The following is a 25,572-nucleotide window of genomic DNA, read 5'->3' as shown; positions in this document are numbered from 1 at the left end:
ATTCTCCCTCTTCTGAGCCTCTTGCATTCTTTGATGCTGATCGGTATGCAGTTTGGCATAATGCTATGTGTGATGAGATCGCAACTTTGCGTTCTAATCGCACTTGGTCTTTGGTTCCCTTTCATCTTTCGCTAAACGTTGTTGGCATTAGATGGGTGTATCGGATCAAACATCATGTTGATGGTGGTATTGAGCGTTATAAAGCGCGCCTTGTTGCTAGAGGTTTTACCTAGCAGGAAGGCATTGATTATTCTGAAACCTTCAGCCTAGTTATTAAGCAGGCCACCGTCTGATTGGTTTTCTCTATTGTGGTTTCGTGAAATTGGAAGATTCATCATCTTGATATTCATAATGTCTTCCTTAATGGCGTTTTTACTGAAGAGGTCTACATGAAACAACCTCCAGATTTTGTTGACTCTTCTCTTCCATCTCATGTGTGCAGATTGCACAAATCATTGTATGGTTTAAAACAGGCACCGAGAGCATGGTACACTCATCTAAGTGATTTTTTGCTCTCCATTGGTTTCCAGGCTTCCAAGGTTGACACCTCCCTGTTTATCTTGTCTAATGGATCCCATATCTTTTATCTTCTGGTGTATGTTGATGATATTCTGCTTACAAGTAGCAACTCTACTATGCTTCACCACCTAATCTAGTTACTAAACTCTGAATTCAAGCTTCGTGACCTAGGCGTCGTTCACTACTTTTTAGGTATTGAAGTTCAGTCTACAGGTCGAGGTTTAATGCTGCGTCAACATAAATATATTCTTGACATCCTCACTCGAGCTGGTATGACTTCCTGCAAACCCGTTGATACTCCAGTCTCTCCTTTGAAAGTTACTATATTGCAGGATAATTCATTCTCTGATCCTACATGATTTCGTCAAATCATGGGTGCTCTTCAGTATCTTACCTTCACTTGTCCAGATATCTATTTTTCTCTTAACAGAGTCTGTCAGTTTATGCATGCTCCTACAGATTCTCATTGGGCTGCTGTTAAGCGTATTCTACGCTACCTTAAAGGTACGATATCTTATGATTTTCATATCACTCGAGGCTCCTCTTTTGCTCTACATGGATTTACAGATGCAGATTGGGCTAGCTGGTAGTATTGATGATCGCAAGTCTACGGGTGGCTACCTTGTCTTCTTTGGTCAAACGCCGATTTCTTGGAAATCCAGTAAGCAACGCACAGTTGCTCGCTCCTCTACTGAGGCTGAGTATAAAGCCTTAGCTGATGGTACCGCTGAGGTCATTTGGCTTCAATACTTGCTAATAGATCTGCAGGTTCCCTCAGTTTCTGCTCCTACCATTTGGTGTGATAATTAACCTTGGCGCGACCTATCTCTCAGCAAATCCTATCTTCCATGCTCGTACTAAGCATGTTGAGGTGGATTATCACTTTGTCCGCGAGCGCGTTGCCAAGAAAGAGATTTTGATACGTTTTATCCCTTCTCGGGATCAACTTGCAGATGTTTTCACTAAACCGCTTCCTGTTGCATCCTTTACTACTATTCGGTTCAAGCTTCGGGGCGATCCTCCACCCTCCGCTTGAGGGGGCATATTATAGAATGTATAGCATGTATATATCTGAATAGGAAATTAATGTGGGATTATTCCAATATTGTAATCCCTACAGTTACTGCCGTGTTCTGCCACATATATATAAATAGGAAGGTTGGCTAAGGCACAACCCAAGACATTCTATTATTCTCAACTGAAAATAAAAAATTAATATTTTAATTTTTTTGTCAGTGTTTCTGTCTATAACATCTAATTAAAATTTTCAATTTAATTGAAAATTTTTAGAAACCCGCCAACTATCATCAACTATTTTTTAATCTGTCGATGATCTTGTATGCACTGAATAATAATAAACAATGCAAGTGAGAAGTGAATAATACCTTAGCTCTCGAGAAAATACCGATGTACATTATCCATTGGTGATCTAGTATGTAATAAACAGTGCAAGATAAAAGTGAACAACACCTTAACTCTCGAGATAATACCGTTGTACATTAACCATTGGTGATCCTGTATATACTGAACAATAATATACAATGCAAGTGAGAAGTGAACACTACCTTAGCTCTCGAAAAAATACCAACGGGTATTTTCTATCGGTGGTCCTGTATGTATTAAATACAATTAACAGTTCGATTGAGAGGTGAAAAGCTTCAATGCTCTTTGGAATATACCGACAACCTTAATTCGTTGGTGTATATTTTGGTATTTTGAAGTTTGTCGGTATTTTTATCAGTGTAAATGACATGTCATTGTATTTTTTTTGTCTTTTTTCATTTCTTTTTTTTCCACTATAATTTCTTCGGTATATACCGATGGAATATTTTTATCAGTGTTTACTGATGGATACTACTAAGGACATATTCAGTTGGGAAAATTCACCGCCGCAACTGACAAACATAAATAATTTATCAGTGTGCCTATTTGTATTTGTTAATTTTTTTAGTAATGTCCATGCTATCAAAATTAGCAGCATGCTTCACATGTTTTCCTAAAAAATAACCCATAAATTAATGTGAATAAATTGTTGTAATATCACACGTATCTAGCTTCCAATGTAATCCCATATTCTACTCTCCAGAAGATCTGGAAAATCACAGGCCACAAACACCCGCTAACTCACAGTCCAAGGATTGTCCATTTGCATAGCATGCTACCTAGCCATCATATCCTCGACCAAAATGGAAATGGGCTATCGTCAATTTCTGACTATCAAGTACTGTGAATGAACCGCAACTTCCAAGCACTTGTGCGTTTGAAATGCTCAAATAGATTAACAGTATAATTCGTTGTTTATTATGGCGACATTTGTCAACAATGGCTGGCTGAAGGTGTTCTCGAATGTTCCTCTTCAATAGCAGATTGGATGTTAGAGAAAACGTCATTGTTCAACGCACTCCTAGGGAGATAAAATTGGTTTGGTAGAGTTTTGGTGATATGGAAGAAGTGGAAGTCATTATCATGTTATTATACAGTGGCAACCATTATGTGCATGTGCTCTTCAGCTCTTGATTACCTACTCCAATAGCGAATGTGATCTGGAGATTCCCTTCATGGATATGCACAAATTATTTATAGTATCATCAGCCAAGATTAATTTCCCATTGATCAAGGATTGGCAATTGACATAGTGGGAGAGTAATAGGGTAGATTATTTATAGTATCATCAGTTTAGCAGCTAGCAGGTTATCTGCTGGTGGTTATAAGACTCAGTGGTGGCCATTTCCTTTTTTCCCAGAAAAGAAACAAAGAAGAAAATAGAAAAAAAGACTTGTTTTAGTTTAATGCATCATCAACTGCTCATTGCAATGTAAAAGCTCTTACATTTGGGAGCTTACGTTGCTACAACAAAAAAATACAAAATTTAGCACTTGTTAAGGATTTTTAACTACATAACCAACAGTACTATGTCAAACAATTATGGCTTCAGTCCAACAATCAATTTGATGCCTTACGTCCAAATATTCAATCTGTTGATGTTTGTGATATTCTTAGTTTCATTCTAGAGAATGCTAGGTCGGTTGCCCGAGCTACGCTGTGGGCTATCCTAAAGTCTGTCGATGCATTCATGAAGCAGGAAAGATATGACAGTTTAAAGAGATAATACATTGTAAAGACAAAAGCAAGTTAGAAGAGTTGAAGTGCATGTTGCTAGTGCAAAGCAAAACGGACACAGTAGGAATGTATTTTTCTGCAATACACCATGAGAAGCAAATTCAAAATGTCCCATGCAAAAGCTTTATGCTAAAACATACGCAAATGGAGAGGGGGGTTCCAAGTTTCTCCTGCAAAATTATGGGTAGAGATCCATGCAATAGCCTCTCAATTTTCTTCGAGGCAACACATCACCCAGAAAAAATAACTCTCAGCGCATTGAACAACACCCAAAAAAACACAAATTCAAAAGGGTAATTTTTCTATTCTCAAGAACATGGGCAACACAGTTGCCTTTCATCAGTCTCGAAACCTGTTTTCTTCCATCTTGTTTAATTTTCCAGCTCTGTGTACAACCAAATGAAAAGGAAAGAAGGGACTCGAAAAGCAAACCAAAAGCAAGACGAACAATTCCGGAACAGCAATGCACAACTAACTGGACCTGAAAAACAGAAACGACAATGAACTTCAAAAGTCTTAATTTCCCAGAAAAAGGTGCAGAGAAGACGCGAGTATAATAAGAACAAAGAATCCATGCATAAAACAGCATTGAAACAAACAGTTGTCTTTATAATAAGAACGAAGAATCCATGGAACGAAGACCCTAAACAGCAACATGAACCAAACAGGAACCCAATGCATGATGAACATGCAAAATACAAAAACAAACCAAGACCGCACATGGTCAAAGTAATGTTGAAAATAAGCAAAAAATAAAATAAAAAAAGCAATACACAGGGGAAATAAAGCACCAGCAATCACACAGGGTAGCTAAACAATCGACCAACCAAAAAGAAAAAGAACGTCACCCAAAGCAGCAAGACAGCAGCAAAAGATAAACTGGAAAGGCCAACCACAGTACTTTAAAAAATATCAAAGAGCATGACGGGCAGTTCAACGAAGATGCAGTGCACAAAGTGGAGCGAGAACGCATAATACAAACCCAAAATGATAAATTTAATGAATCCTAGAACATGGCACATTTAGCTGTCTTTTGGAAGTTTCATATGAAGTTTCTTCCAGGTTTCTTTTATTTCTCAAAGCAGCATCTTCGTTGTTGTGCAATCATGTTGGTCAACAAATCGTAAACACTGAGGCTGAGCATTTCACCAAAGTACGTAATACTTGAAGAATGGCTTTGTGTGATAAGTGTTATTGCTGGCACAAACAGTCAAGTAGCAGCACACACATAAAAGAGGACAGTACTATAAGCAGCAGCAGCGAAACAACGATCCCATAGTTTTCTTCTACAATGCAACACATCACCCCAGAAAATAAACTTTCAGCACGATAAATCACACCCAAAACACACAAATTCAAAAGGGCAGTTTCTCTAATTTCCAGAACATGGACCATGTAGTTCTCTTTCCTCGTCTCAAAATCAGTATCTTTTCTTCCTGTTTAATTATCCAGATCTGTGTCTTCAGTTGCATGGATAACATTAATCAAGGCTTGATCACCCTTTTGTCCAATCTTGAAGCTTGAATTGTCCTAAATATTTTGAAGTAGCCAATTGAAAACCTCTTTAATTTTTTTGCCCTTGACCCAATCGACATCTCTCATGAATCTTTTTGTAGTGCATATTGATTCTTATCAATACTTCTCTCCTAAAAAAATTCGATATCAAATCATCACCTACATCAAATAGAAAATGATAAAAAACATTAAAAATAATACTAACACCATAGTCACCTGAAAGATTCACCTTGTATGTGTTGTCGTTGATTCGTTCAAGAACTTGGAATGAACATCTCCTCTATAATGCAACTTAGATCTCTTATAGGTTGGAAATTTTTCTTCCTTGTACGTACCCCAACCAAATCATCATTAGGAATACCATTAATATTTGAAAAATCCTGAAGAATTCACTGAAAACCAAGAGTATGAGAAAACTTGGACATAGACTACTATTTTTTAATAACAAGCAATCACTAAAAAAAAAAAAAAACTAAATACAAGCTAAATAGCCTTATTTATACTATGTAAAACGTCATGATTAATGTTGGAGAAATAATAAAAGAGTTCTAAATAAAAAAAATAAAAAAATACTAAATCAACTAGGAAAATAATGCAATTATCGCACAATAGCTTCTCGGCTTTATCACAAAGCCTTCTTAGTGTCCGATTGCTACAAAATTTTAATTCTATAGGAAACAAGACTTTCAGAATTTTTATGAAAAAAAATCATTGTTACTCTCCTCCTGAAGTTCATGTTTGATTTTCCTTTTATCCTCTGGTGAATGATCTAGGTTTTGACATGAAATTGTTGTTGTATCAATAGTTGTCTCTGAACTCTTTGACATTCTCTTTTCCAACAAGTCTTAAGAACCCAACAAGTTTTTAGCTTTCCCACTTTTAGTTTTAAAATTTAACATCTTTGAATCACTATCTAATCGTTTTGTATCTTTTTGGCATTGGTCTGTAGCTTCTCATTCACCAAGTAGTTTATTTTTTTTAATAAGCATTGTAAGTTGTTCATTCTTGCTCGCCTTCACGTATCTCATACAAGTTTTTTTATCGTGAGTATTCACGGCTTGGAGCCTCAGTTTCTCTTGCCTCCTTGTATTAGGTACCTTTTGAGATTGTCTCTGTTGAAAATTAGTAAGTTTTGCTTCATTTCTGTTCAAGCCGTCACAAATCCCAAAATCTCTTCATACTCTTTTATGGCTGAATTTTTCATGTTGTTGAAATCCCCCATCTCCACGGTGTTTAGGCTATCAAAATTTGTCACCTTGGCTAAATGATGCATGGTCAAGGTCTTTGGCTTCTTCATCTTCATTCTCGTCAACAATCTCATCTAAATATGGGGTAGCGCATCTTTCTGGTCTTCTACATTAGGACCTCTTCAGAATGATTCCTCTCACAAACTAGCAATCGCGGTCTCTTATCTCTCCATTCCATCCTACACCTCACCAAACATTACATTCATCCTCTAAAATTGTTGTTGCATAGCCCGTAACATGAATGAGTTTTCCTTCTCCTTAGTAGGTGATGATCCATCTTTGGAAATCATCGTCGAAATCTGAAATCTCATGTTAGTAGTAACAAAATATATTCTCACACGCTCCCTTATCTTCTTACACTTAATAAGATGTAACTCCACTCATGTTTCACTTAAATTCTGATTTTTCAGCATATGCTCACCCTTTCGCCTTTTACCTCTTATGCTCTTCTCTTCAATTCTTTAGGGAACTAATAAAAAAACAACCAAAAATCTTAGTCTTGTAACATCCAACTAAAGTTTTGAAGACACTAGCAATCAAGAAAATGAAAACAAAGATGAATTACGAAAACAAAACGATAGAGAAAATGAAAATGAAAATGAAAATGAAAAGAATACAACAACGAACACAAAAATGAATATTAAACGAAAATGAATTCAAGAAAGACTATATAACCTAAAACCACATTAGACTTTTAACTAACTTGAAATTAATAGCAACACACAAACAAAATCTATTGATGATGCAGACTTATTTGATATACACTAATTCACAGTTTTCTTAAATAATCAAGTATACTCAAATAACCGGAATCAATATCAATTTAACAATAACCATAATCTGATATGGATTTAAGTGTTTTTCTTAAGTCTGAAATTCTTTTTTTTTTGTAAACTCAAGTTGCAGTAGAATAAACAACTTGTGATTTAAATTTATTTTTTTTACTATGTTGATTTGGCAGTTGCTTTTTTTAATAGAAAATTTTTTTCCCTCTCTTTTTTATAATATTGCTGTAAAAATCAAACTAAAAAATAATGAACAAACAACGCGGAAAATGTAAAGGTAGATAGAATTTAATTTTAGAGCCTTGCTCTGATACTAATTGATGTGAACTCAAAGAGTAAAATCAAGATAGAAAACAACCTAAAAAAGTAAAATTATATTATGATAAAAAAACTCGGCACAATAATTACCTAAATCAAGGCACCAAAGTTATAGGATGAAAAAGATTCTAACCCTATGATTATAATGAATCATAAACTAGAAGTATCAGAAGAATGCCTAAAATTGCCTCTTTAATTGCTCTCCTTGTCCAACCTTTGCATGGATCACCCCTTTTTGAAATCTTAAAGCTTGAATTGGTTCATTGAAAGCCTCTTTAATTTTATTTTCTTAGCCCTTGATCCAATCAGCATATGTAATGAATCTTTTTATTGTGCTTATTGATTCTTATCATTCTGATTGTTTATGTGTGCCTCTATGCCTCGTTATAGACTTTCCCATAAATTAGATCCAATTATGAAATAGAGATTAATGCAGATTGCAATTAAAAGGTTAAAGGTCTGGAGCAACAAAGCAGATATGGAATTTGGTGTTGAGGTGGAGATATTAGCATGTGTTAGGCATAAGAATCTGCTGAGCCTACGCGGTTATTATGTTGAAGAGCAAGAGCGCCTGATTTTATATGACTACATGCCAAATTTGAGCTTGCTCTCTCACCTTCATGGGCAACATGTTGGAAAAGAAGGATAGGGTGTGGTAGCTAATTTATAAGAATAAGAACAAGAACAAGAATGAGATGAATGATATTTTATTAAGAGTTCTCTCAAAAGATATACCTTTCTAGCTCTTCTTTATATCTCTCTCAACTTGTGTTTAATGCTTAAGATTACAAGCCTGTTTATAGGCCTCAAGTCCTAGCTAATCAAGGAATTAAACTATTCAAAGGAAATCCTAATCTAATAAGGAATCTAACATTCTAATTAGACAAGGAATGTAATAAACTAGTTTATTACAAATCCTTCTCCATCAAGGATTCCTCCTTTAGCTAATATTAAAATTTTTATAAACTATAAATCCTAGTTGATTTTGAATTTCAACACTCTCCCTCAATATCAACTGTTATCATTCTTTCATCTTTTCTTTCTCTTCACGATGTCTTGCCTCAATAGTACTGATGTTGTTCGTATTCCATCATTATCAAAAGGATTAGTTACCTCATATAAGTCATCAAGGCTCCTCATTTTTATTGGTGGAGTTCCATTACTTAGCTTTCACTAGAAGAAAAAGAAGAAGAAGTTGAGCTTGTTGGTGTTTGTGGAGGTGTGACTATAGGTTCTTGATGATCTTTAATTTTTCCTCCTCTTCATCAAGAATTGGTAAAAGGTCATATTTCTTACCATCATTTAGGGATTTAGGCACATTCATCTCTATGTTTGGCAAGAACATTTTATTTTTTGTCATGACTACCTTTGCAATCATATATTCTTTAGTGTCAAGTAATGTCAAAGTACGATCTTTCATCTTAATCTCATACCCCTTCTCCAACAATTGTCCTAAGCTCAATATGTTGCTTTTCACATTTGATATATAATAGACATCACCAATAAATTGATAACTTTCATCTTTCAATTTAATCAAGATTGTACATTTTCCTTTGATGGCAACCTTTGAATGATCTACAAAAGTGACATTACCTCTAATTGCTTCATCAAGCTCCATGAACTTGTCTTTATCTCCATACATTTGGTTACTGGCTCCATTGTCTAGATACCACATGTTCTCTTTTTCTTATATTTTCTCATTAGGCATTAGTAGTAGAGTGGATTTGTTCTCTTCTTCTATCATAAGAGTTGCATTCTATTCAACCCTCTTGATTGGAATCCAATAATTCTTAGCATAATTACTTGTCTTTTGACAATTATAACATTTAACTTTTGATTTGTCAAACCTGCTATCAAATCTGGATCTTGAATTGCTACTGCTAGTTGAACTGATCGACCAGTTCTCTTTATTCGGTTGACTATTTGATTTGTTGAGGCTGTCCCAACCTCCTCTTCCAAATCTTCCTCTTCCTTTTCCTCCTTGGGAATACCCATAACCATCTTGCTTTGAAAAAGGTGCTTGTGCACCCACATCCTCTTGAATCTCATTGACTCTTTCCTCATGGGCTTGTAATTTCCCCATGAGACCTTGTATTGAAAGAAAATCCATATTTTGTGACTCCTCTATCGTGACCACCATATAATAAAATTTATTTTGCAGCGAGCGTAGGATCTTCTTTACCATACGTGTCTCTTCCATCCTCTCCCCATATCTCTTCATTTGATTGTATATGACCAATACTCTTTTTTTTTTTGTGAAATCGAGAATAGATATATAATAAAAAGAGAAAACATGAGCAGTGTGAGTAGAGCTTTAGCTACATAGATTGTAGCCTAGGCATCAGCCTAATTACAAAAAAGAAATACAAGAAAACCTATAACCCTACTATTAAGCCAAGCAAAACAAACCCACACTAAATCAGAAATTAAGCAGACCAAGCCGAAATGCATTCATGATTCCTGTACAGATCAGCACCGGTATACCAAAAGGAAGAGTTGAGATTCCTGATCCAACCTGCAGCAAAGTAAAACAAATGCCATAGGATATCTTCCCATATTGGCTTTTGTTCCTCAAATATCAAGTTGTTCCTGGCATTCCATATAGTCCAGACAATGCTAAACATAAAGCCCCCCCAAACAGATCTTTCAAACTTACTGTGGTTGCCCTGCAAAAGACCCAGCCATTAACATTGAAGGTCGTCAAGGCCATACGACATTACCCAGCTTAGACCTCTCCAAGCTACAATTTTGTTCCATAGTTTCCAAACCACTGGGCAATGCAAGAGGATGTGGGATACAGTTTCTGAATGCTGCTCATAAAAAGGGCACTTATCCTCCTGAGGGCTTAGAACGTGCCTCTTCACTAGGAAGGCTCTTGTGCAAAGGCCTTCATTTAAGGCTAGCCATAAAGTCATTTCTGTTTTTGGAGGACAAATGGATTTCCATACATTTGTGACATAAGTTTTAGAACCAGCATACCTGATCCTTTCAAGGGCAAGCATATAAGAGTTTACAGTATAGTCTTCGTCTTTCCCCCATTCCCAAATCAACCTGTCTTCTTTCAATCGATGAATAGCTGCAAGATTAAGATCAGACATTAATCTTTGAACCATCAGGGTCTCACTAGCTTTGAGGGGCCTTCTCCATTTCAGATTCCAATACCAAGTATCCTCTAACCAGTATCCCATCTGACTAACAAACCCTGACTTGGAGGAGGACAGGTGGAAGAGGGCCGGATAAGAGTTAGCTAAGCAGATACCAGTCAACCAAGTATCTAACCAAAATTTAACATAATTACCATTACCAATTTTAAGTTTACAACCATCTCGAATAAGAGAGCTATCAAGATCCGAGTTGGTAATAGTAGATTTGATTCCTTACCAAATCCCTGAAAGTTTTTTCTTGAACGTGGGCATCCCATTTATGAACTGAGGTCTGTATTTTGCCTTAATGAAATCTACCCAACTAGCTTTATCATTGCTTCCCAATTTCCAAATCCACTTGAAGAGGAGAGCTTTGTTTTTTGCTGATATATTCCCAGCACCTAAACCACCCCTGTCTTTTTCTTTTGCCACTGTATCCCAAGCAAGCCGATGAATTTTCCTATTATCAACACTCCCACCCCACAAAAACCGAGACTGCATGGCTGTGATCTTGCGTGCCACTGTCTTTGGAATGCAGAAGATGGACATGTAATAGAGAGGAATGACAGAGATTACACTTTTAATCAAAATTGTTCTCCCCGCCAGTGATAATAACTGCCCCTTCCAAGAGTTGAGCCGTCCTCTAATTTGAGAGAGAACAGGTTTCCATGTGGAAATCCTTTTGGGATTAGCACCTAGAGGAAGCCCCAAGTATTTGATTGGGAGAGTATCACATCTACACCTGAGAACACCAGAAATCCCTTCAGCATATATCTCATCCACCCCCACACCCACCAAACTACTCTTATGGAAGTTAACATTAAGCCCTGAGCATAACTGAACCAACGTAACATTCTCTTGGTATTTAGCAAGCATTGAAGATCATTTGGAAGGAAGATAAGAGTGTCATCTGCAAATTGCAGGTGATGAATATATGTTGTTCCTGCAGATTCCACACCATATAAAGCACCCATTTTCAGGCTCCTGCTGATAAGAACTGATATGCCTTCAGCTGCCAAACAAAAGAGAAAAGGGGAGAGGGGATCCCCCTGCCGCAGACCACAAGATGATGTAAACTCAGAAGTAGGGGAACCATTGATTAAAACGGATAGTCCTGTAGACGAGACACATGCCATAATCCATTTCCTCCAACGAGCACCAAAATTCATGTAACCCATAACATCATTAAGATAGGACCAGGAAACAGTATCAAAAGCTTTTCTGAAATCAAGTTTAAGGAAACCTTGACAGCTCCGAGATTTCACGGAATTCAGCATTTCATTTGCAATAAGGACTGAGTCCAGAATGTTTCTGCCAGCAATGAAAGCTGACTGGGAGGGACTAACCACACTCTGCATAACTGCTTTTAGTCTAGTGGCGAGAATCTTAGCAATAATCTTATATAGCCCATTTAATAAACTAATAGGTCTATAGTCATTAAAAGAGGAGATGCCAGTAACTTTTGGAATTAAAGCAATATAACTGGTGTTAATACCTTTAGGAAGGTAGCCTCTCTTGAAGAATTCAAGAACCATTGTGAACAGGTCATGTTGCATCAGCTCCCAGAATTTCTTATAAAAATTGAAGTTGAACCCATCAGGTCCTGGGGCTTTGGAGCCTTCACTGCTGAAGATGGCCAAATGAACCTCTTCTATAGTAACCTCTCTTTCAAGCCAGGCTGCCTGGTTCTCACTGAGCTTCATAAAGTTTGCACTGCCCATCGTGGGTCTTGTAGTCAAAGATTCAGAGTAGATGTTTGAGAAATATGCTTTGGCTCCTTCTTTGATATCATTTGGACTAGAGAGAATCTTCCTGTTGTATATAAGCTAACGAATATAGTTTTTGCATCCCCTAACTTTCGCTGAGATGTGAAAGAACCGAGTGTTTCTGTCCCCCAGCTTGAGCCAAGACTGCCTTGCCTTTTGTCTCCAAATGGATTCAACATATATGCAGAGCTTCCATTGCATTCCATTCAGCTCATATAGCCTTTTTCGTTCTGAGTCAGAAATCTTACAACTTTCAGCCTGATCCTCAAGGAGCCGAATAGAAGACTGGATATTTTGCAGAGCCCAATCCTGATTCCAAACTCAGTTTTATTCCACTGGCCTAGCTTCAGTCACAGAGCACTAATTCGTCTGATCACCTGAAAGTTGCCAGGGATATCATGCATAATTTCCTGCCAGAAGACCTTCATAGTGTTTTGGAAAGATGGTGCCATGAGCCAACAGTCTAAACATTTAAATGGCTTCCATCCCCAGTTAACTTGTTCCTTACCAACAATCAAGGGACAATGATCCGAGAGACCATGATCCAGTCTAATCAGCTTCAATGAACTAAAGTGAGATAGGCATCGTGTGTGAGCAAAGGCTCTGTCTAGCCTACTCATAGAACCACCTCTAAACCAGGTAAAACGATGATTCACCAGTGGGTATTCTATCAATTCACAACCATCAATGAAAGTTTGGAATTCTAAAGCCCCTCTCCTGTCTAGCAGACCACTACTTCTATCTGTCTTGGATAAGGTCTCATTAAAATCACCTATTAAAAACCAGGGGTAATCCGAAAATGCATGTTTGAGTTCAGTAAGTTCCGACCAGGAGGCTGCTCTTTCAGCTCTAGAGCCAGCTCCATAATACCCAGTGATCACACAATCAAAAACATCATCAACAAAGGAGCCAAATAAGCTAATCCAGCTCCCAGCATATTCAATTGAATCCACCCTGAAGAGATCCTCATCCCATATGGCTAACAACCCACCTGATCTACCCTGAGCCTCTATACTGAACCATTTAATATTCTGTCCATGCCACAGACTAAAGAACATAGAGTTTGAGCATGAAAGTTTAGTTTCAATAATAAAACATACAATAACATTAAAATCTTTAATGTATTTGTTAATGGCCTTTCTTTTAGAACTAGATCCCAACCCACACACATTCCAGCTAAGAATCATAAAAGGAATATAAAACCATGCACAGATGCATAATAGCCTACTGGACATACCTGTTCCAATGGTCCTGTTCTGCATCAATGGCCTCTTGTATCGTGACTTCAGTACTCTCACCAGTTGTACCAAATTCAATACCCAATTTCTGGCCAATATCTTTCATAGCCCCAACCTCATCACAAGCTGCAGGGAGGTCTGATGGGGGCTGAGATAGTTGGAGTCTTTGGTTGACAGCTCTGATGCAAGAGTCGATTGAGTCTTCATTTCCAGCACTACTATTTGAATCAGTTGAAATGGCTGCCTTCCTGTGACCCTCATGACATTTGATGTCACCAAGCTGTTTACCATTTCTGAGAGTCATGTTGCGGGCTAGGTTCGATGTAGGCCAACTCTGTTGATCTTCTTCCATGACAGACATGTTGTTTGTTCCTTTTTCCTTATCTTTACGAGGAATACTAAAAATTGTAGGGGTAGATGTCTGCCATTTCACTCTTGCAGTCAAATCTTGAATCATGTAATCATCCAGGATTTCTGGGAAATAAACCTGAGCTTCATAACCGTTTGCATCCCTTTCTTTCTCTACCTCACATCTGCTAAAACACTGCATCATAATTGCTTCTGTGACATATTCTAAGTCCGTAAAGGAGGAGTTCTTGTTTGCAGCCATATATGGTTGCGTCTTTGTAGCTACTATCTCAGAATCACTTGGTGATGAAGTGCAATCCAGCTCAGAATCAAACTCTTGATTAACCCCAAGGGAGTAAATGAGCGAGGCCAAATCCGTGCAGGCCTCATATTTAATCTTCGAGATGTTAATTTCCACTTATTCCTTATCTATCGTGAGATTAACTGTTCCATTAATAGAAACCGTGGGTGGCTTGCCTACCAAGATTGTTAACCCCGATATAGTTCCTTTACTAACAGAAGTCAAGTCATACCCAAGGACCTTACAGTCTCCCCCCACTAGTCATTTAATGCATTCCATATTCCAAGCTACAATGGGGAGACCAGAGATAAGTATCCAAGAGAAAATGTCAAAGGCCTTATCCGTGATGCACCAGGGTCTTAATTCTTCAAAATATTGTCCCCAAAATTCCTTCTCTTCATCTGCCGTAAGCTGCATATCTTGTTGTGATTTGAAGGTGAGGATTGCTTTTGACGCCCCTAGGAACCGAAAGCCTTCCATGTTGTGCAAAGTCATCAACATCTTATTTTTAATCTTAGCATAATCAGTTCCATTTGAAAAAAGCCCAACTAGACTACGACTTAGCCATTCACGATCTTCCTCACTTGTTTGGTATGTGACATTCCTTACTGGTTTCTCGTTTACCACTCTTTGTAAGAACGCCCATCCCTTTGCTTTATTGGAACTTTGATGGGTGAAAACGTTGGCACATGGATTGTCCTTTGTTTTACTCTTGTAAAGTATTATGACCAATACTCTTGTAAAGTATTCTGAAATATTCTCTAATTCAAGTATATGTAACTTCTCAAAGTCACCATGCAGTTTTTGTAAACGTACCTTTCTCACATTCTCAACTCCTTGGTTTGATTCTTGCAAAACTTTCTATGCTTGCTTGGTAGTGGTTGCGTTAGCCACTATATGAAAAGTGACGTCATCTAGACAATGGTGGATTATTGTTAGTGCTAGTTGATCCTTCCTTCGTGCCTTTTGCACGACCTTTCTTTGGGCTAAAGTTAACATTGCTCCATCTATAGGCTTCTCAAAGCCTTTTTCAACCATTTCCCATACATCTTGAAACTTAGCCAAGCTTTACTCGAATACACCAAGTTTGATAGTTGTCCTTTGTCAATCTAGGATATTGAAGTGGAAAAATTGAATTGGTCATATTAAATAATCAAACCTAAGCTCTAATACCATTTGTTGGAAAAGAAGGATAGGGTGTGGTAGCTAATTTATAAGAACAAACATAAGAACAAGAAGAAGATGATGGATGGTGGCAGTTGTTGCTCTTGCGCAGTACTGTGCTCCATTCTTTGGTTGTTGTTGGCCTATGCTGGCAAGGTTATATGCTATGCTTTTATCATGGTTCTCTCCTTGTGTATGGTGAATTCTGCGGGTTGTTGTCTGAAATAGTCCTGGCTGGCTACTGGGTAGTACTATTACTCTATTCTGCCTTTTTGGTTATTTTGTTTGGTGAGGTTAGGCACCTCCTCTCTGATTAGGTTCCCCATGTAACCAATGTTTGCCTTTTCCTTTGGTTCGTAGCTCCCTTTTAGATGGGCTAGATGTAATTATTTGTTAGGGAGCTTGTTCCCTTTTGTATATCTCTGTACAAGAACCTGCTGGTCCCCCAGCTTGTTTTATTTTGATCTTTTAAATATACTTACATTTCGATCAAAAAGAAGAAGAATCAGATGAATGATATTTTATTAAGAGTTCTCTCAAAAGATAAACCTTTCTAGCTCTTCTTTATATCTCTCTCAACTTATGTGTAATGCTTAAGATTACAAGCCTATTTATAGGCCTCAAATCCTAGCTAATCAAGAAATTAAACTATTCAAAAGAAATCCTAATCTAATAAGGAATCTAACATTCTAACTAGACAAGGATTGTAATAAACTAGTTTATTACAAATCCTTCTCCATCAAGGATTCCTCGTTTAGCTAATATTAAAACTCTTATAAACTATAAATCCTAGTTGATTTTGAATTTCAACACAGCATCTGCAGAATGTCTTCTTGACGGATGAATATTACGATAGGATCTGCTGCGGGAATCGCTTAAGTATATCAAACTCAACTACTTCCTATGTTGTCCCGTTGATATATAGCTATCTTCATTGTTTGATTATTCAAGTTATCTTCACCACCATGCAACCCCCCATATCATCCACAGAGACATCAAAGCTAGCAATGTGTTGCTAGATTCTGGATTTGCAAAGCTTATCCCTGATGGTGCAACACATGTAACAACAAGAGTTAAAGGTACACTTGGCTACCTTGCCCCTGAATATGCTATGCTTGGGAAAGCATCAGAGAGTTATGATGTATACAGCTTTGGAATTCTCTTGCTAGAGCTTGCTATTGGAAAGAGACCACTTGAGAAGATGAGTCCCACAGTTAAAAGAACAATTACAGATTGGGCTCTGCCATTGGCTTGTGAGAGGAAGTTCAGTGAACTGGCAGATCCCGAGCTGAATGGGAAGTATGACGAGGAAGAGTTGAGAAGGGTTGTCTTTGTCTCTCTTGTTTGTGCTCACACTCAGCCGGAGAGAAGACCCACAATGCTTGATGTGGTAGAGCTGCTGAAGGGAGAGTCCAAGGAGAAATTATCCAAACTAGAAAATGATGAAATGTTCAAGGCCCCTCAGGCCGCTGATTTTGATGATAAAGAAATATCGATTGCCGAAAACAGCTTAGACTTCATCTCGGAGGAGAAGGACATGAACAGGGAAGTGAAAGAGATTGTACAGGAAAATACTCATAATAGCTGAAGTATTTGCACATGTAAAATTTGGTTTGAGCTGAGTTTCTAGTTGAACACAAGTAGCACTGACAATCATTTATTAGAGTTGTCAGGAATGATGCTACTTATAAGAAAATAAACTCAATGGAAGAGAAAGGGATGAGAGCAGAAAGATTGAGAATAATGGCCACACAAAAAGTATCGTTCTATTCTGTTGTATGCAATATAAATATTGGTACATGGGTTAGACTTTCTCAAGTCTATTTACAGAAACTCAGCAATGTAAGGTAAGTCCAATCAATTACATGTATTACAAAGGGAATGTCAATTAATCATTTTAACTGAGGAATGTCGTTACTTGTTATTAGGAGACTTCCAAGGCTGATGTAGTGGAATAAGCAGATTGCATGGGACTGACAGATTTGATAGGATTTGCTGGTGTAATATTCTCTTTACCCCCCCTCAAGCGTAACGGAGCAACCCGAAGATTGAGCTTGTACTTAAGAAGAGAGAACCGATCACGACTCAGGCCTTTGGTGAATACGTCAGCAAGTTGATGAGAGGAGGGAACATAGAAGGTATGGAGAGATTTACGAGCAACTAATTCGCGAACAAAGTGATAGTCAATCTCAATATGCCAAGTGCGAGCATGGAAAATTGGATTGGCAGCCATATGGATAGCAGAGAGATTATCGACATAGATGCAAGGAGCAGTCTGAAGAGGGACACCAAGTTCTCGAAATAAGAATCCAAACCAGCAGATTTCAGCGGCCATGTGGGCAAGGGCACGATATTCAGCTTTACTGCTAGAACAAGAAACAATAGACTGTTTCTTGGCAGTCCATGTGAGAAGATTAGGGCTGAAAAATATACAAGCACCAGTGGTAGAGCCAGCCCAATCAGCATCAGAAAAAATTACGTAAAGTGAAGTCATCGGACTGGTGAAACACAAGACCTTGCTCAACTGTACCTTTAATATACCGAAGAAGGCGCTTGACAACCTGAAGATGGGAAGAACGAGGGTTGTGCATGAACTGACACACTTAATTGACAGCAAAGGAAATATCAGGCTGCGATATAGTAAGATATTGGAGGCCACCCACCATGCTGGATAGGTAAAGGGATCAGATAAGGGATCTCCATCCAAACAAGACAATCGAATGTCAGAAGGTAACGGTGTAGGACATGGTTTACAATCAGTCATATTAAATCATTTCAATAAATCAACTGCATATCTAGTTTGAGAGAGGAATAAATGATTAGTAAACCGTGTATTTTCCATGCCAAGGAAAAAATTGAGCTCACCTAATTGGCGACAATCAAAGGTGGAGCACAATTGATCAAAAAACCGGTGGACATGTTGGAGTTCAGACCTGGTGACAATGATATCATCCACATAAACAAGGACATAGATTGTGCAGGAGATTGACTATGAGCAAATCCCTGAGCAAGGAGAAATGCACTGAGACGTTGGAACCAAGCTCTGGGAGCCTGCTTAAGGCCATAAAGAGCCTTATGGAGCTGACATACATCCTGAGGACATGAAGAATCATAAAAGCCAGGGTTTGTTTCATGTACACCACTTCTTCCAAGTAGCCATTCAAGAACGCATTCCGAACATCAAGCTGTAGAAGGGACCAGTTAGAAGACACAACTAGAGACAAGATAGTACGAATGGTGGCCGGTTTAACTACTGGGCTAAAGGTCTCTGCATAATCAAATCCTTCCTGTTGATTGAAGCCTTTGGCGACAAGGCGGGCCTTGTAGCGATCAATAGAGCCATTAGCTTTTCGTTTTACTTTGAAGACCCATTTGCAGCAAACAATATTCATTTGAGAAGAGGTGGGAACTTGAGACCATGTTTGATTCTTCATGAGGGCATCATATTCATCCTGTATGGCAGCTTGCCAGTGACTGTATTTGGAAGCCTAGGCGAAACTCGTTGGTTCAAGGGACATGGGATCAGAGCAAGCGGCAGAGAGAGCATGGGGTAAAGGGTGCGGGGTGGTGTGGAAGTAGAGGGGTTTTGGTGCAGGACCAAAAAGGGATGATGGTCTTGAGACTCTTAAATGTTTTAGGAGGGTTTGATGTAGAAGGAGAGTTAAGGAGGAGAGATGGGTCAAGAGGGGAAAGAGGAGGCGTTGACATGGGTGAGGGGGTTGTGGTGTGGATGACAGGCGTGAGGTTTGTAGAGCTGGATGGTAGCGAGGGAGACATAAAAGGTGATAGGGGGTTGTTGGATTGGGAGACAGGGGAAGGAACGACTGTTGTTGGACTGGGGGAGAAAGGTGGTGTGGGGATAGATTGTGTGGGGGAAGGTTGTGGTGGGCTGGCAGAAGGAGTGACTGATGGAGAGTCAAGGATAATGGGGGCAGAGTGGGTTGGACTTGTAGAATTGTTGGTTTGTTGAGAGTACAGACTGGGCACAATATTAAGGTGAGCAATAGGTGTGGATTGGGCAACTGGTGTAGACTGAGGTTGCTAGTAGGGGAAGCTTGCCTCATCAAAAACCACATGCCGAGATATATAAATCCGACTTGAAACAGGATCAAGACAGCGATAGCCTTTGTAATGATCATCATAGCCAATAAATACACATGGAACAAATTTGAAGGATAATTTATGCCTGTTGTATAGGACCATATGAGGGAAGCAGGCACAACCAAAACTTTTGAGAAATGCATAATCCGGTGTGCATTGAAGTAATTTCTCATAAGGAGATGTGTGATCAAGCTTAGGAGTTGGTAGGCGATTAATCAGAAAAACCGCAGTAGAGAAGACTTCAACCCAAAAGCTGTGGGGCAAGCGGGATTGGGCCAGCAAACAGAGTCCCATTTCAACAATATGTCGATGTTTCCTTTCCACCACTACATTTTGTTGAGGAGTGTATGGACATGAGATCTGATGAGATATTTTATGATCACGTAAAAATGTCAAAACTAATTTGCTGGTAAATTCACCTCCACCATCAACCTGCAGTTGTTTAATGTGAGAGCTAAACCGATTTTCCACCAACTTTTTGAAGTGAATAAACGTAGTAAGAACTTCTGATTTCTTAGCCAATGGATATAACCAAGTAAATCGAGTATTATCATCTACAATGGAGAAATAATAACGATAACCAAAATTTGAGGAGATTGGTGCAAGACCCCATAAATCAAGATGTAAAAGTGCTAATGGAAATTGAGCATGAGACTGTCTGTCTTCAAATGGCAATCGACAAGATTTTCCCAACGGGCAGATATGACAATTTTTATTAGAGACAATTGCACCATCAAGTGGTAAGTGGTACTTATTCAACAATGTAGTAAAAACTAAATAAGATGGGTGTCCAAGTCTAGCATGCCATACGTCTTGTGTTGTACGCTTTCCATAACAAGCAATTTGATGAGCAATAGAAGGGGATGTCTGAATGTGATAGAGGCCATCGAAACTACTACCAGTAAGGAGTACCTTCTCCATTTTGTTGTACTTTATATAAAAACCATTAGCATCCATCTTAAAGTAACAATCATTATCACAGCAAAAACGACGGATAGAGATCAAGTTTTTACGGATAGCAGGCACACACAAAACTTCATTAAGATTTAATGATTTATGCAACTCGGTCAATTGTGTATTGCCAATATGAGTTATTGCTAACTAATTGCCATTTCCAACAATAATTTTATCTGTACCTGTGTAAGGATGAGCATTGGGAAGAGAGGTGGCATTGGCTGTCATGTGGTGAGTAGCACCTGAATCAAGACACCAATTGATATTTGCCACATCAGCAGTAGGAGAAGGAGAGGTGGTAAAGTTTCCTGCCATGTATGCATGAGGTCTACGGTCAGGACAAAACCGAGTTATATGCCCCTACTTATCACACCGAAAATAAATGACTTCACTACGTTGGGTATTTGAGAATTTTCCTTGAGGTCTTGGAAGCAGAGAAGGGCGCCCATCAGAGAGAGTTGTAGGAGAAGAGGTGAGGACAGTAGATTAAAGGTCACGAGGCTGAGAGTGACGATCTGGAAACCAAGCCCCTTAAGCCGGCTCCCAATGCCCTGTTCCCCTTGATCCACGCCCTTGATTCCAATTCCTGCCACGACCGCATCCTATTCCAAATCCATGATGAGGATTGTGATTGTGACTAGGCATGTTTGAATTGAAAGGGCGCTCATTGGGCATACGGTTAGCAACCATAACAACTCCTGAAGTCAAGGTAAGAGACATCTCTTTCTGTAAATGCTCTTCTCTTATAGCTAAATCATAGAATTGATCAAAGTCAATATCGGGATGAGGTGAAGTGTTGTGGCTAGCTCTTTGTATTCAAGACCAAGTCCATCCAAAACATAACTGATGAGTTCATCATCGTCCATGGTTGCACCAGATTGTATGAGAGAATCAAAGAGTGATTTGGCATAGTTAAGATAATCAACTATTGTGGTGTTGTTGTCCTTCCGGAGAGTGTGAATTTGGTCTCGAAGAATCCGTACACGGGTGCTAGCAAGAGGTGAAAGACGCTTGGCCAGCATGGTTTAGGCTTGATGAGCAGTGGTACATGGGATGAGAAGTGTTTTGATGGAAGAGGAGGAAGTTGCTTTGATCCAACTAAGGACCAACACTACTAAAAAATGGAGTAATTAGCAACGGACTATTCCGTTGCAAATAATACTAAAATCCGTTGCTAAAACAATTTAGCAACGGAATCAGCAACGGCAAAAATCGGATGCAGATTTGTCGTTGCTGATTTTTGAGCAACGGATTTATCCGTTGCTGATTTGGCAGCAACGGAAAATCCGTTGCAAAACTAGCAACGGATTATCCGTTGCTCATTTTAGCAACGGAAAAATCCGTTGCTAGTTTTGTGAATCAGCAACGGATTCTCCGTTGCTGATTCATGCATCAGTTGCAATCACCAACGGAGAATCCGTTGGTGATTGCATTTGTTTTTATTAAATTAATTTTAATTTATTTATTAAAATGACTTTTAATTTATTTATTTATTTAATTATTTATGGATATTTTAAAAGTTGTAGAATATATATAACCAACATAAATTAATTAATATTAAAAATAATTATATCATTAATAAAAAACAAAATAAAAATAATATTTATATTATAAAAATTTAGTTAAACTTGCATTAATACAATTAAGTTCAAATACAATAAAAAAAAACAACAAAAGATACAATCATGGTGCTGGTTGCGAAGACGAACCATGATATTGTGGATCAACACAAGATTGATCAGGATATAAAGGTCGAGGTGTAGGTCGAAAAATTGGTTGAGATGTGGGACCCATAGGTGTCATTATCTGAGGAACCATAGGTGGCGGTATTGATGGAGTCAAAGGTGGTGGCATACCTTGATCAATATTTGATGTCCCACCATGGTATCCAAGATTGTTCACAAGATATTCTTTCATGGAATCCATCTGCCGTTTCATTTCAAGAATAAAATCATCTTTTTTCTTTATCTCCTCTTCTTTATCCTTTATCTCTTTTTGCAATGCTCGATACGATGAACTGGGATATGATGACTCCACCGAGTAGGAATGTGATGAAGAGCATGTACTAACTTTTGATTTTGGCATACGAGGTGCACCATATACCCTACCCTTTGTAACTCCTCCTAAAGCCACACACCAAGCTGCTCCATCAAATGAAGGATGATTTTCCCGATCAGTTCCATACTTTGAAATCATCTCCATTTTATAATTTTCCTACAAATAAAATACATGCAACAATAAATTAATTTGAATGTTGAATAATACTTAAGTTATATTAAGAAATAATCAAATAAAAATACATACAACCACTTTTTTAGACTTGTTGTCGACGAAGCTACCAGATTGCTTAGTACTTTGATGCAAAGCTGAAAAGACATCATCCCATGGAGGTTCTTTTCCACCAGCTTCCTCTTGCTTTCAAGATTAATAAATATTATAAAAGATAAATATACAAATTTTAATTTATTATCTTAAGCATAAAAAAAAAAATCCTTACCATGTTAGCTCGATATGATGCAAATGACACTGTTCCTCCAGAATGAATGCTTATTTTGCCATCTGTTTTTGTTAATCGATTCCTCCTAGCAGATTCAGATCTCCTTTGAAATTCAGGGGAGGACCAAACATCTTTGATCATTTGATTCCAGTCATCATTGTTTATCCAGGCAGGACCTTTATCAATACAATCTATAATATTTGTAGTGTTTTCTTTTGACATGGCTTTCTTGCGAGCTCGTGTCAATTGTTGATTCAAAGCTATCCTAGCCTTATCTTCCCAAATATTACGAACAATCGACTCATCTTCCTCAGGAAATGAATATTTTTTCTACCAAATAATATATATACCAAGTAAAAAGAGTGCACAAAATTTCAAATTATATAAATAATTAATCATATTGTGTTATCTTGTTCAGAATTTGCAAGATGATGTAATAACTAAAGAAATTAAATGATATTAAAGAGTAAACAAGAAATAAGAATAAATTATAACACAAATCAGTCATAGTTATTCAGTTGATAATTTTCATAATTCTACATTAAAGTGATCAAAATTGAAAAGAATATTATGGCAATTAGTGTTGGTTTTTACCTTAAACTCTTTAAAGAGTTCATCCCTGCACATTGGATCTACTTTTTCCCAAGAGTGCCATGCTCCCTTAAAATTGAACCTCAAAATATCTCTGATTGCACGGCCACACGATGCGTTATTGAACCTGAAAATATATAATAACAAACTTATATTAAACAAATAATTACACAATAATAAGTAATTTTTTTCATACTTGAAAATATAACCTTAATAAGTTAGTTATTAAAAGTTTGAACTTACTCTGTTGTTCCATACAAACAAAGCTCTTTTATTCTTGTTATTGGATCTATTGGCGTGTCAAAACCCTTCCTTTTAACACTGTGATCATAATATACTGCCGAAGATGTTGAACCGTGATATGATGGAACACCATCTTGATCCTCATCACATACATCTCTCTCATCACATACACCTCTCTCATTACTACCGTCTCCCTCATCTTCATTTCTAATGTTCACATCATCATCATTACCATCAACTCTCCCATAACTCCCATATAAATTATGTCCTCCATAAACAAGTTGGTTATCTCGAGAGAAACCTCCTTGAGTTTGAAGCAAATCTTGAAAACGAAAGCCCTCACAATATTGATATGCATCAACCCTCCCATAATCATGTTGAGGAGGATGTGTACTCTCCAAAGTAGGTATATAATACTCATTTGCGTTCTGATACACAGGTTGATGAAATGTGGATCCTTTGTTATTATGCCTTGATGTAGTTTGAAATGACTTAGATGAAGTGGACCTGTCACTCCTTGATGTGGACCTGTCACTCCTAGAATCTAATATGGATCCTCGTCGAGGCATGCTAAAAACCAGAAAAAATAACTAACATTTAATATGAATATATACAACATAACAATAAATTAGCTCATAGTTAAACTATCAGGAACAAAAAATTCAAGACAATTTCATTAAGCATTCCTTGCAATGACAAAACTCAACCATGAAGTTTAAATTGTCAAAAGCCAATTAACACAAACAATAATAAAAATAAAAATCTAAATAATTAATTAAGCAGAAATCAAAATTTTTGAGTATGCTTACCTTAATGTTTGGTCCTATAAATCAAAACATTGAGTAGGAAGAACCCTTTCTTTCACGCTTCAGCATCTGTAAGCAAGAAAACGAATCACAAAATAAAATATAACATCAGAATCACAATTTAAAGATTGATACTTGAAAGGTTATAAATGGTTTCAAAGGTGAATGAAAATGATTTATGTAATGTGATGCATAACACACAGTTGAATAAAATAATAAAAAAAAACATTGAAAGCCTAAATATTGTCAAATAATATGAAATCATTCATACATATAATAAAGATAATTCATTACATATACTACAAAATATAATTAACTTGTGCTACTCATTATTATCATCATTCCTAACCATCACCACCATAATAATCATCCTCATCATCATCATCTTCTTCTTCTTCACCATCACCATCACCATCACCATCATCATCTTCTTCTTCTTCTTCTTCATCTTCATCATCTTTGTTTCCCCAATTCATGTCAAGTTGAATCAATTCATGTTGCCCGATTTCTTCATAATAAGATGATTCAACAAGTATATTTGGATCATCAAGTGTTTGAGTAGGAAGGACACGAGATGGTTGAGAAATCTCATCTGATTGATCAACATCAAATGATCTCACATTGTTGGCATCTTCAATAAATTCACCCATGTCAACATTATAACGACTTCTAGCAGTTGTCTTAATAACCGTCCACCATTCAGATGATTTATTACCAGGTGGATATGTATAGTAGACTTGTTGACATTGTTGTGCTAGCACAAAATCTTCATTTCCGTGTAGTCGAGATGTATGCTTGATTTCAACCAAACCATTCGAAGGATGCACTCTAATCCCTCGTTTTGTATCATACCAATTACATTTAAACATAAATAACTTGCACTTACTCCCCAAGTATTTTAGCCGAACAACTTCTT

The 25,572-nt window shown here is 37.6% G+C and overlaps 3 protein-coding genes across 14 annotated transcripts in view; 1 reads left to right on the top strand and 2 right to left on the bottom strand.

The window, feature by feature from the left end:
* LOC112323555 (glycine-rich cell wall structural protein 2) overlaps positions 1–25,572 on the bottom strand; it is a 224,948-nt gene that overhangs the window by 99,605 nt on the left and 99,771 nt on the right. The window lies entirely within an intron of this gene.
* Positions 16,650–17,141, top strand: LOC112328471 (PTI1-like tyrosine-protein kinase At3g15890). Its single transcript, XM_024607386.2, has one exon. It carries the CDS (start codon positions 16,666–16,668, stop codon positions 17,050–17,052), a length of 387 nt encoding a protein of 128 aa, XP_024463154.2. The 5' UTR covers positions 16,650–16,665; the 3' UTR covers positions 17,053–17,141.
* Positions 22,182–23,025, bottom strand: LOC112327295 (uncharacterized). Its single transcript, XM_052452202.1, has 2 exons — positions 22,824–23,025; positions 22,182–22,733 (listed from the first exon to the last, which is right to left on the bottom strand). Exon 2 carries the CDS (start codon positions 22,719–22,721, stop codon positions 22,203–22,205), a length of 519 nt encoding a protein of 172 aa, XP_052308162.1. The 5' UTR covers positions 22,722–22,733; positions 22,824–23,025; the 3' UTR covers positions 22,182–22,202.

This window comes from Populus trichocarpa, chromosome 1 (genome assembly GCF_000002775.5).
Source record: "Populus trichocarpa isolate Nisqually-1 chromosome 1, P.trichocarpa_v4.1, whole genome shotgun sequence".
NCBI lineage: Eukaryota > Viridiplantae > Streptophyta > Magnoliopsida > Malpighiales > Salicaceae > Populus > Populus trichocarpa.
This window is presented reverse-complemented; position numbering and strand designations above follow the sequence as displayed.

Bases quoted from the DNA above. Each gene is read 5' to 3' on its own strand.
- LOC112327295 (XM_052452202.1), bottom strand. From the start codon at position 22,721: ATGGAGATGATTTCAAAGTATGGAACTGATCGGGAAAATCATCCTTCA.
- LOC112328471 (XM_024607386.2), top strand. From the start codon at position 16,666: ATGAGTCCCACAGTTAAAAGAACAATTACAGATTGGGCTCTGCCATTG.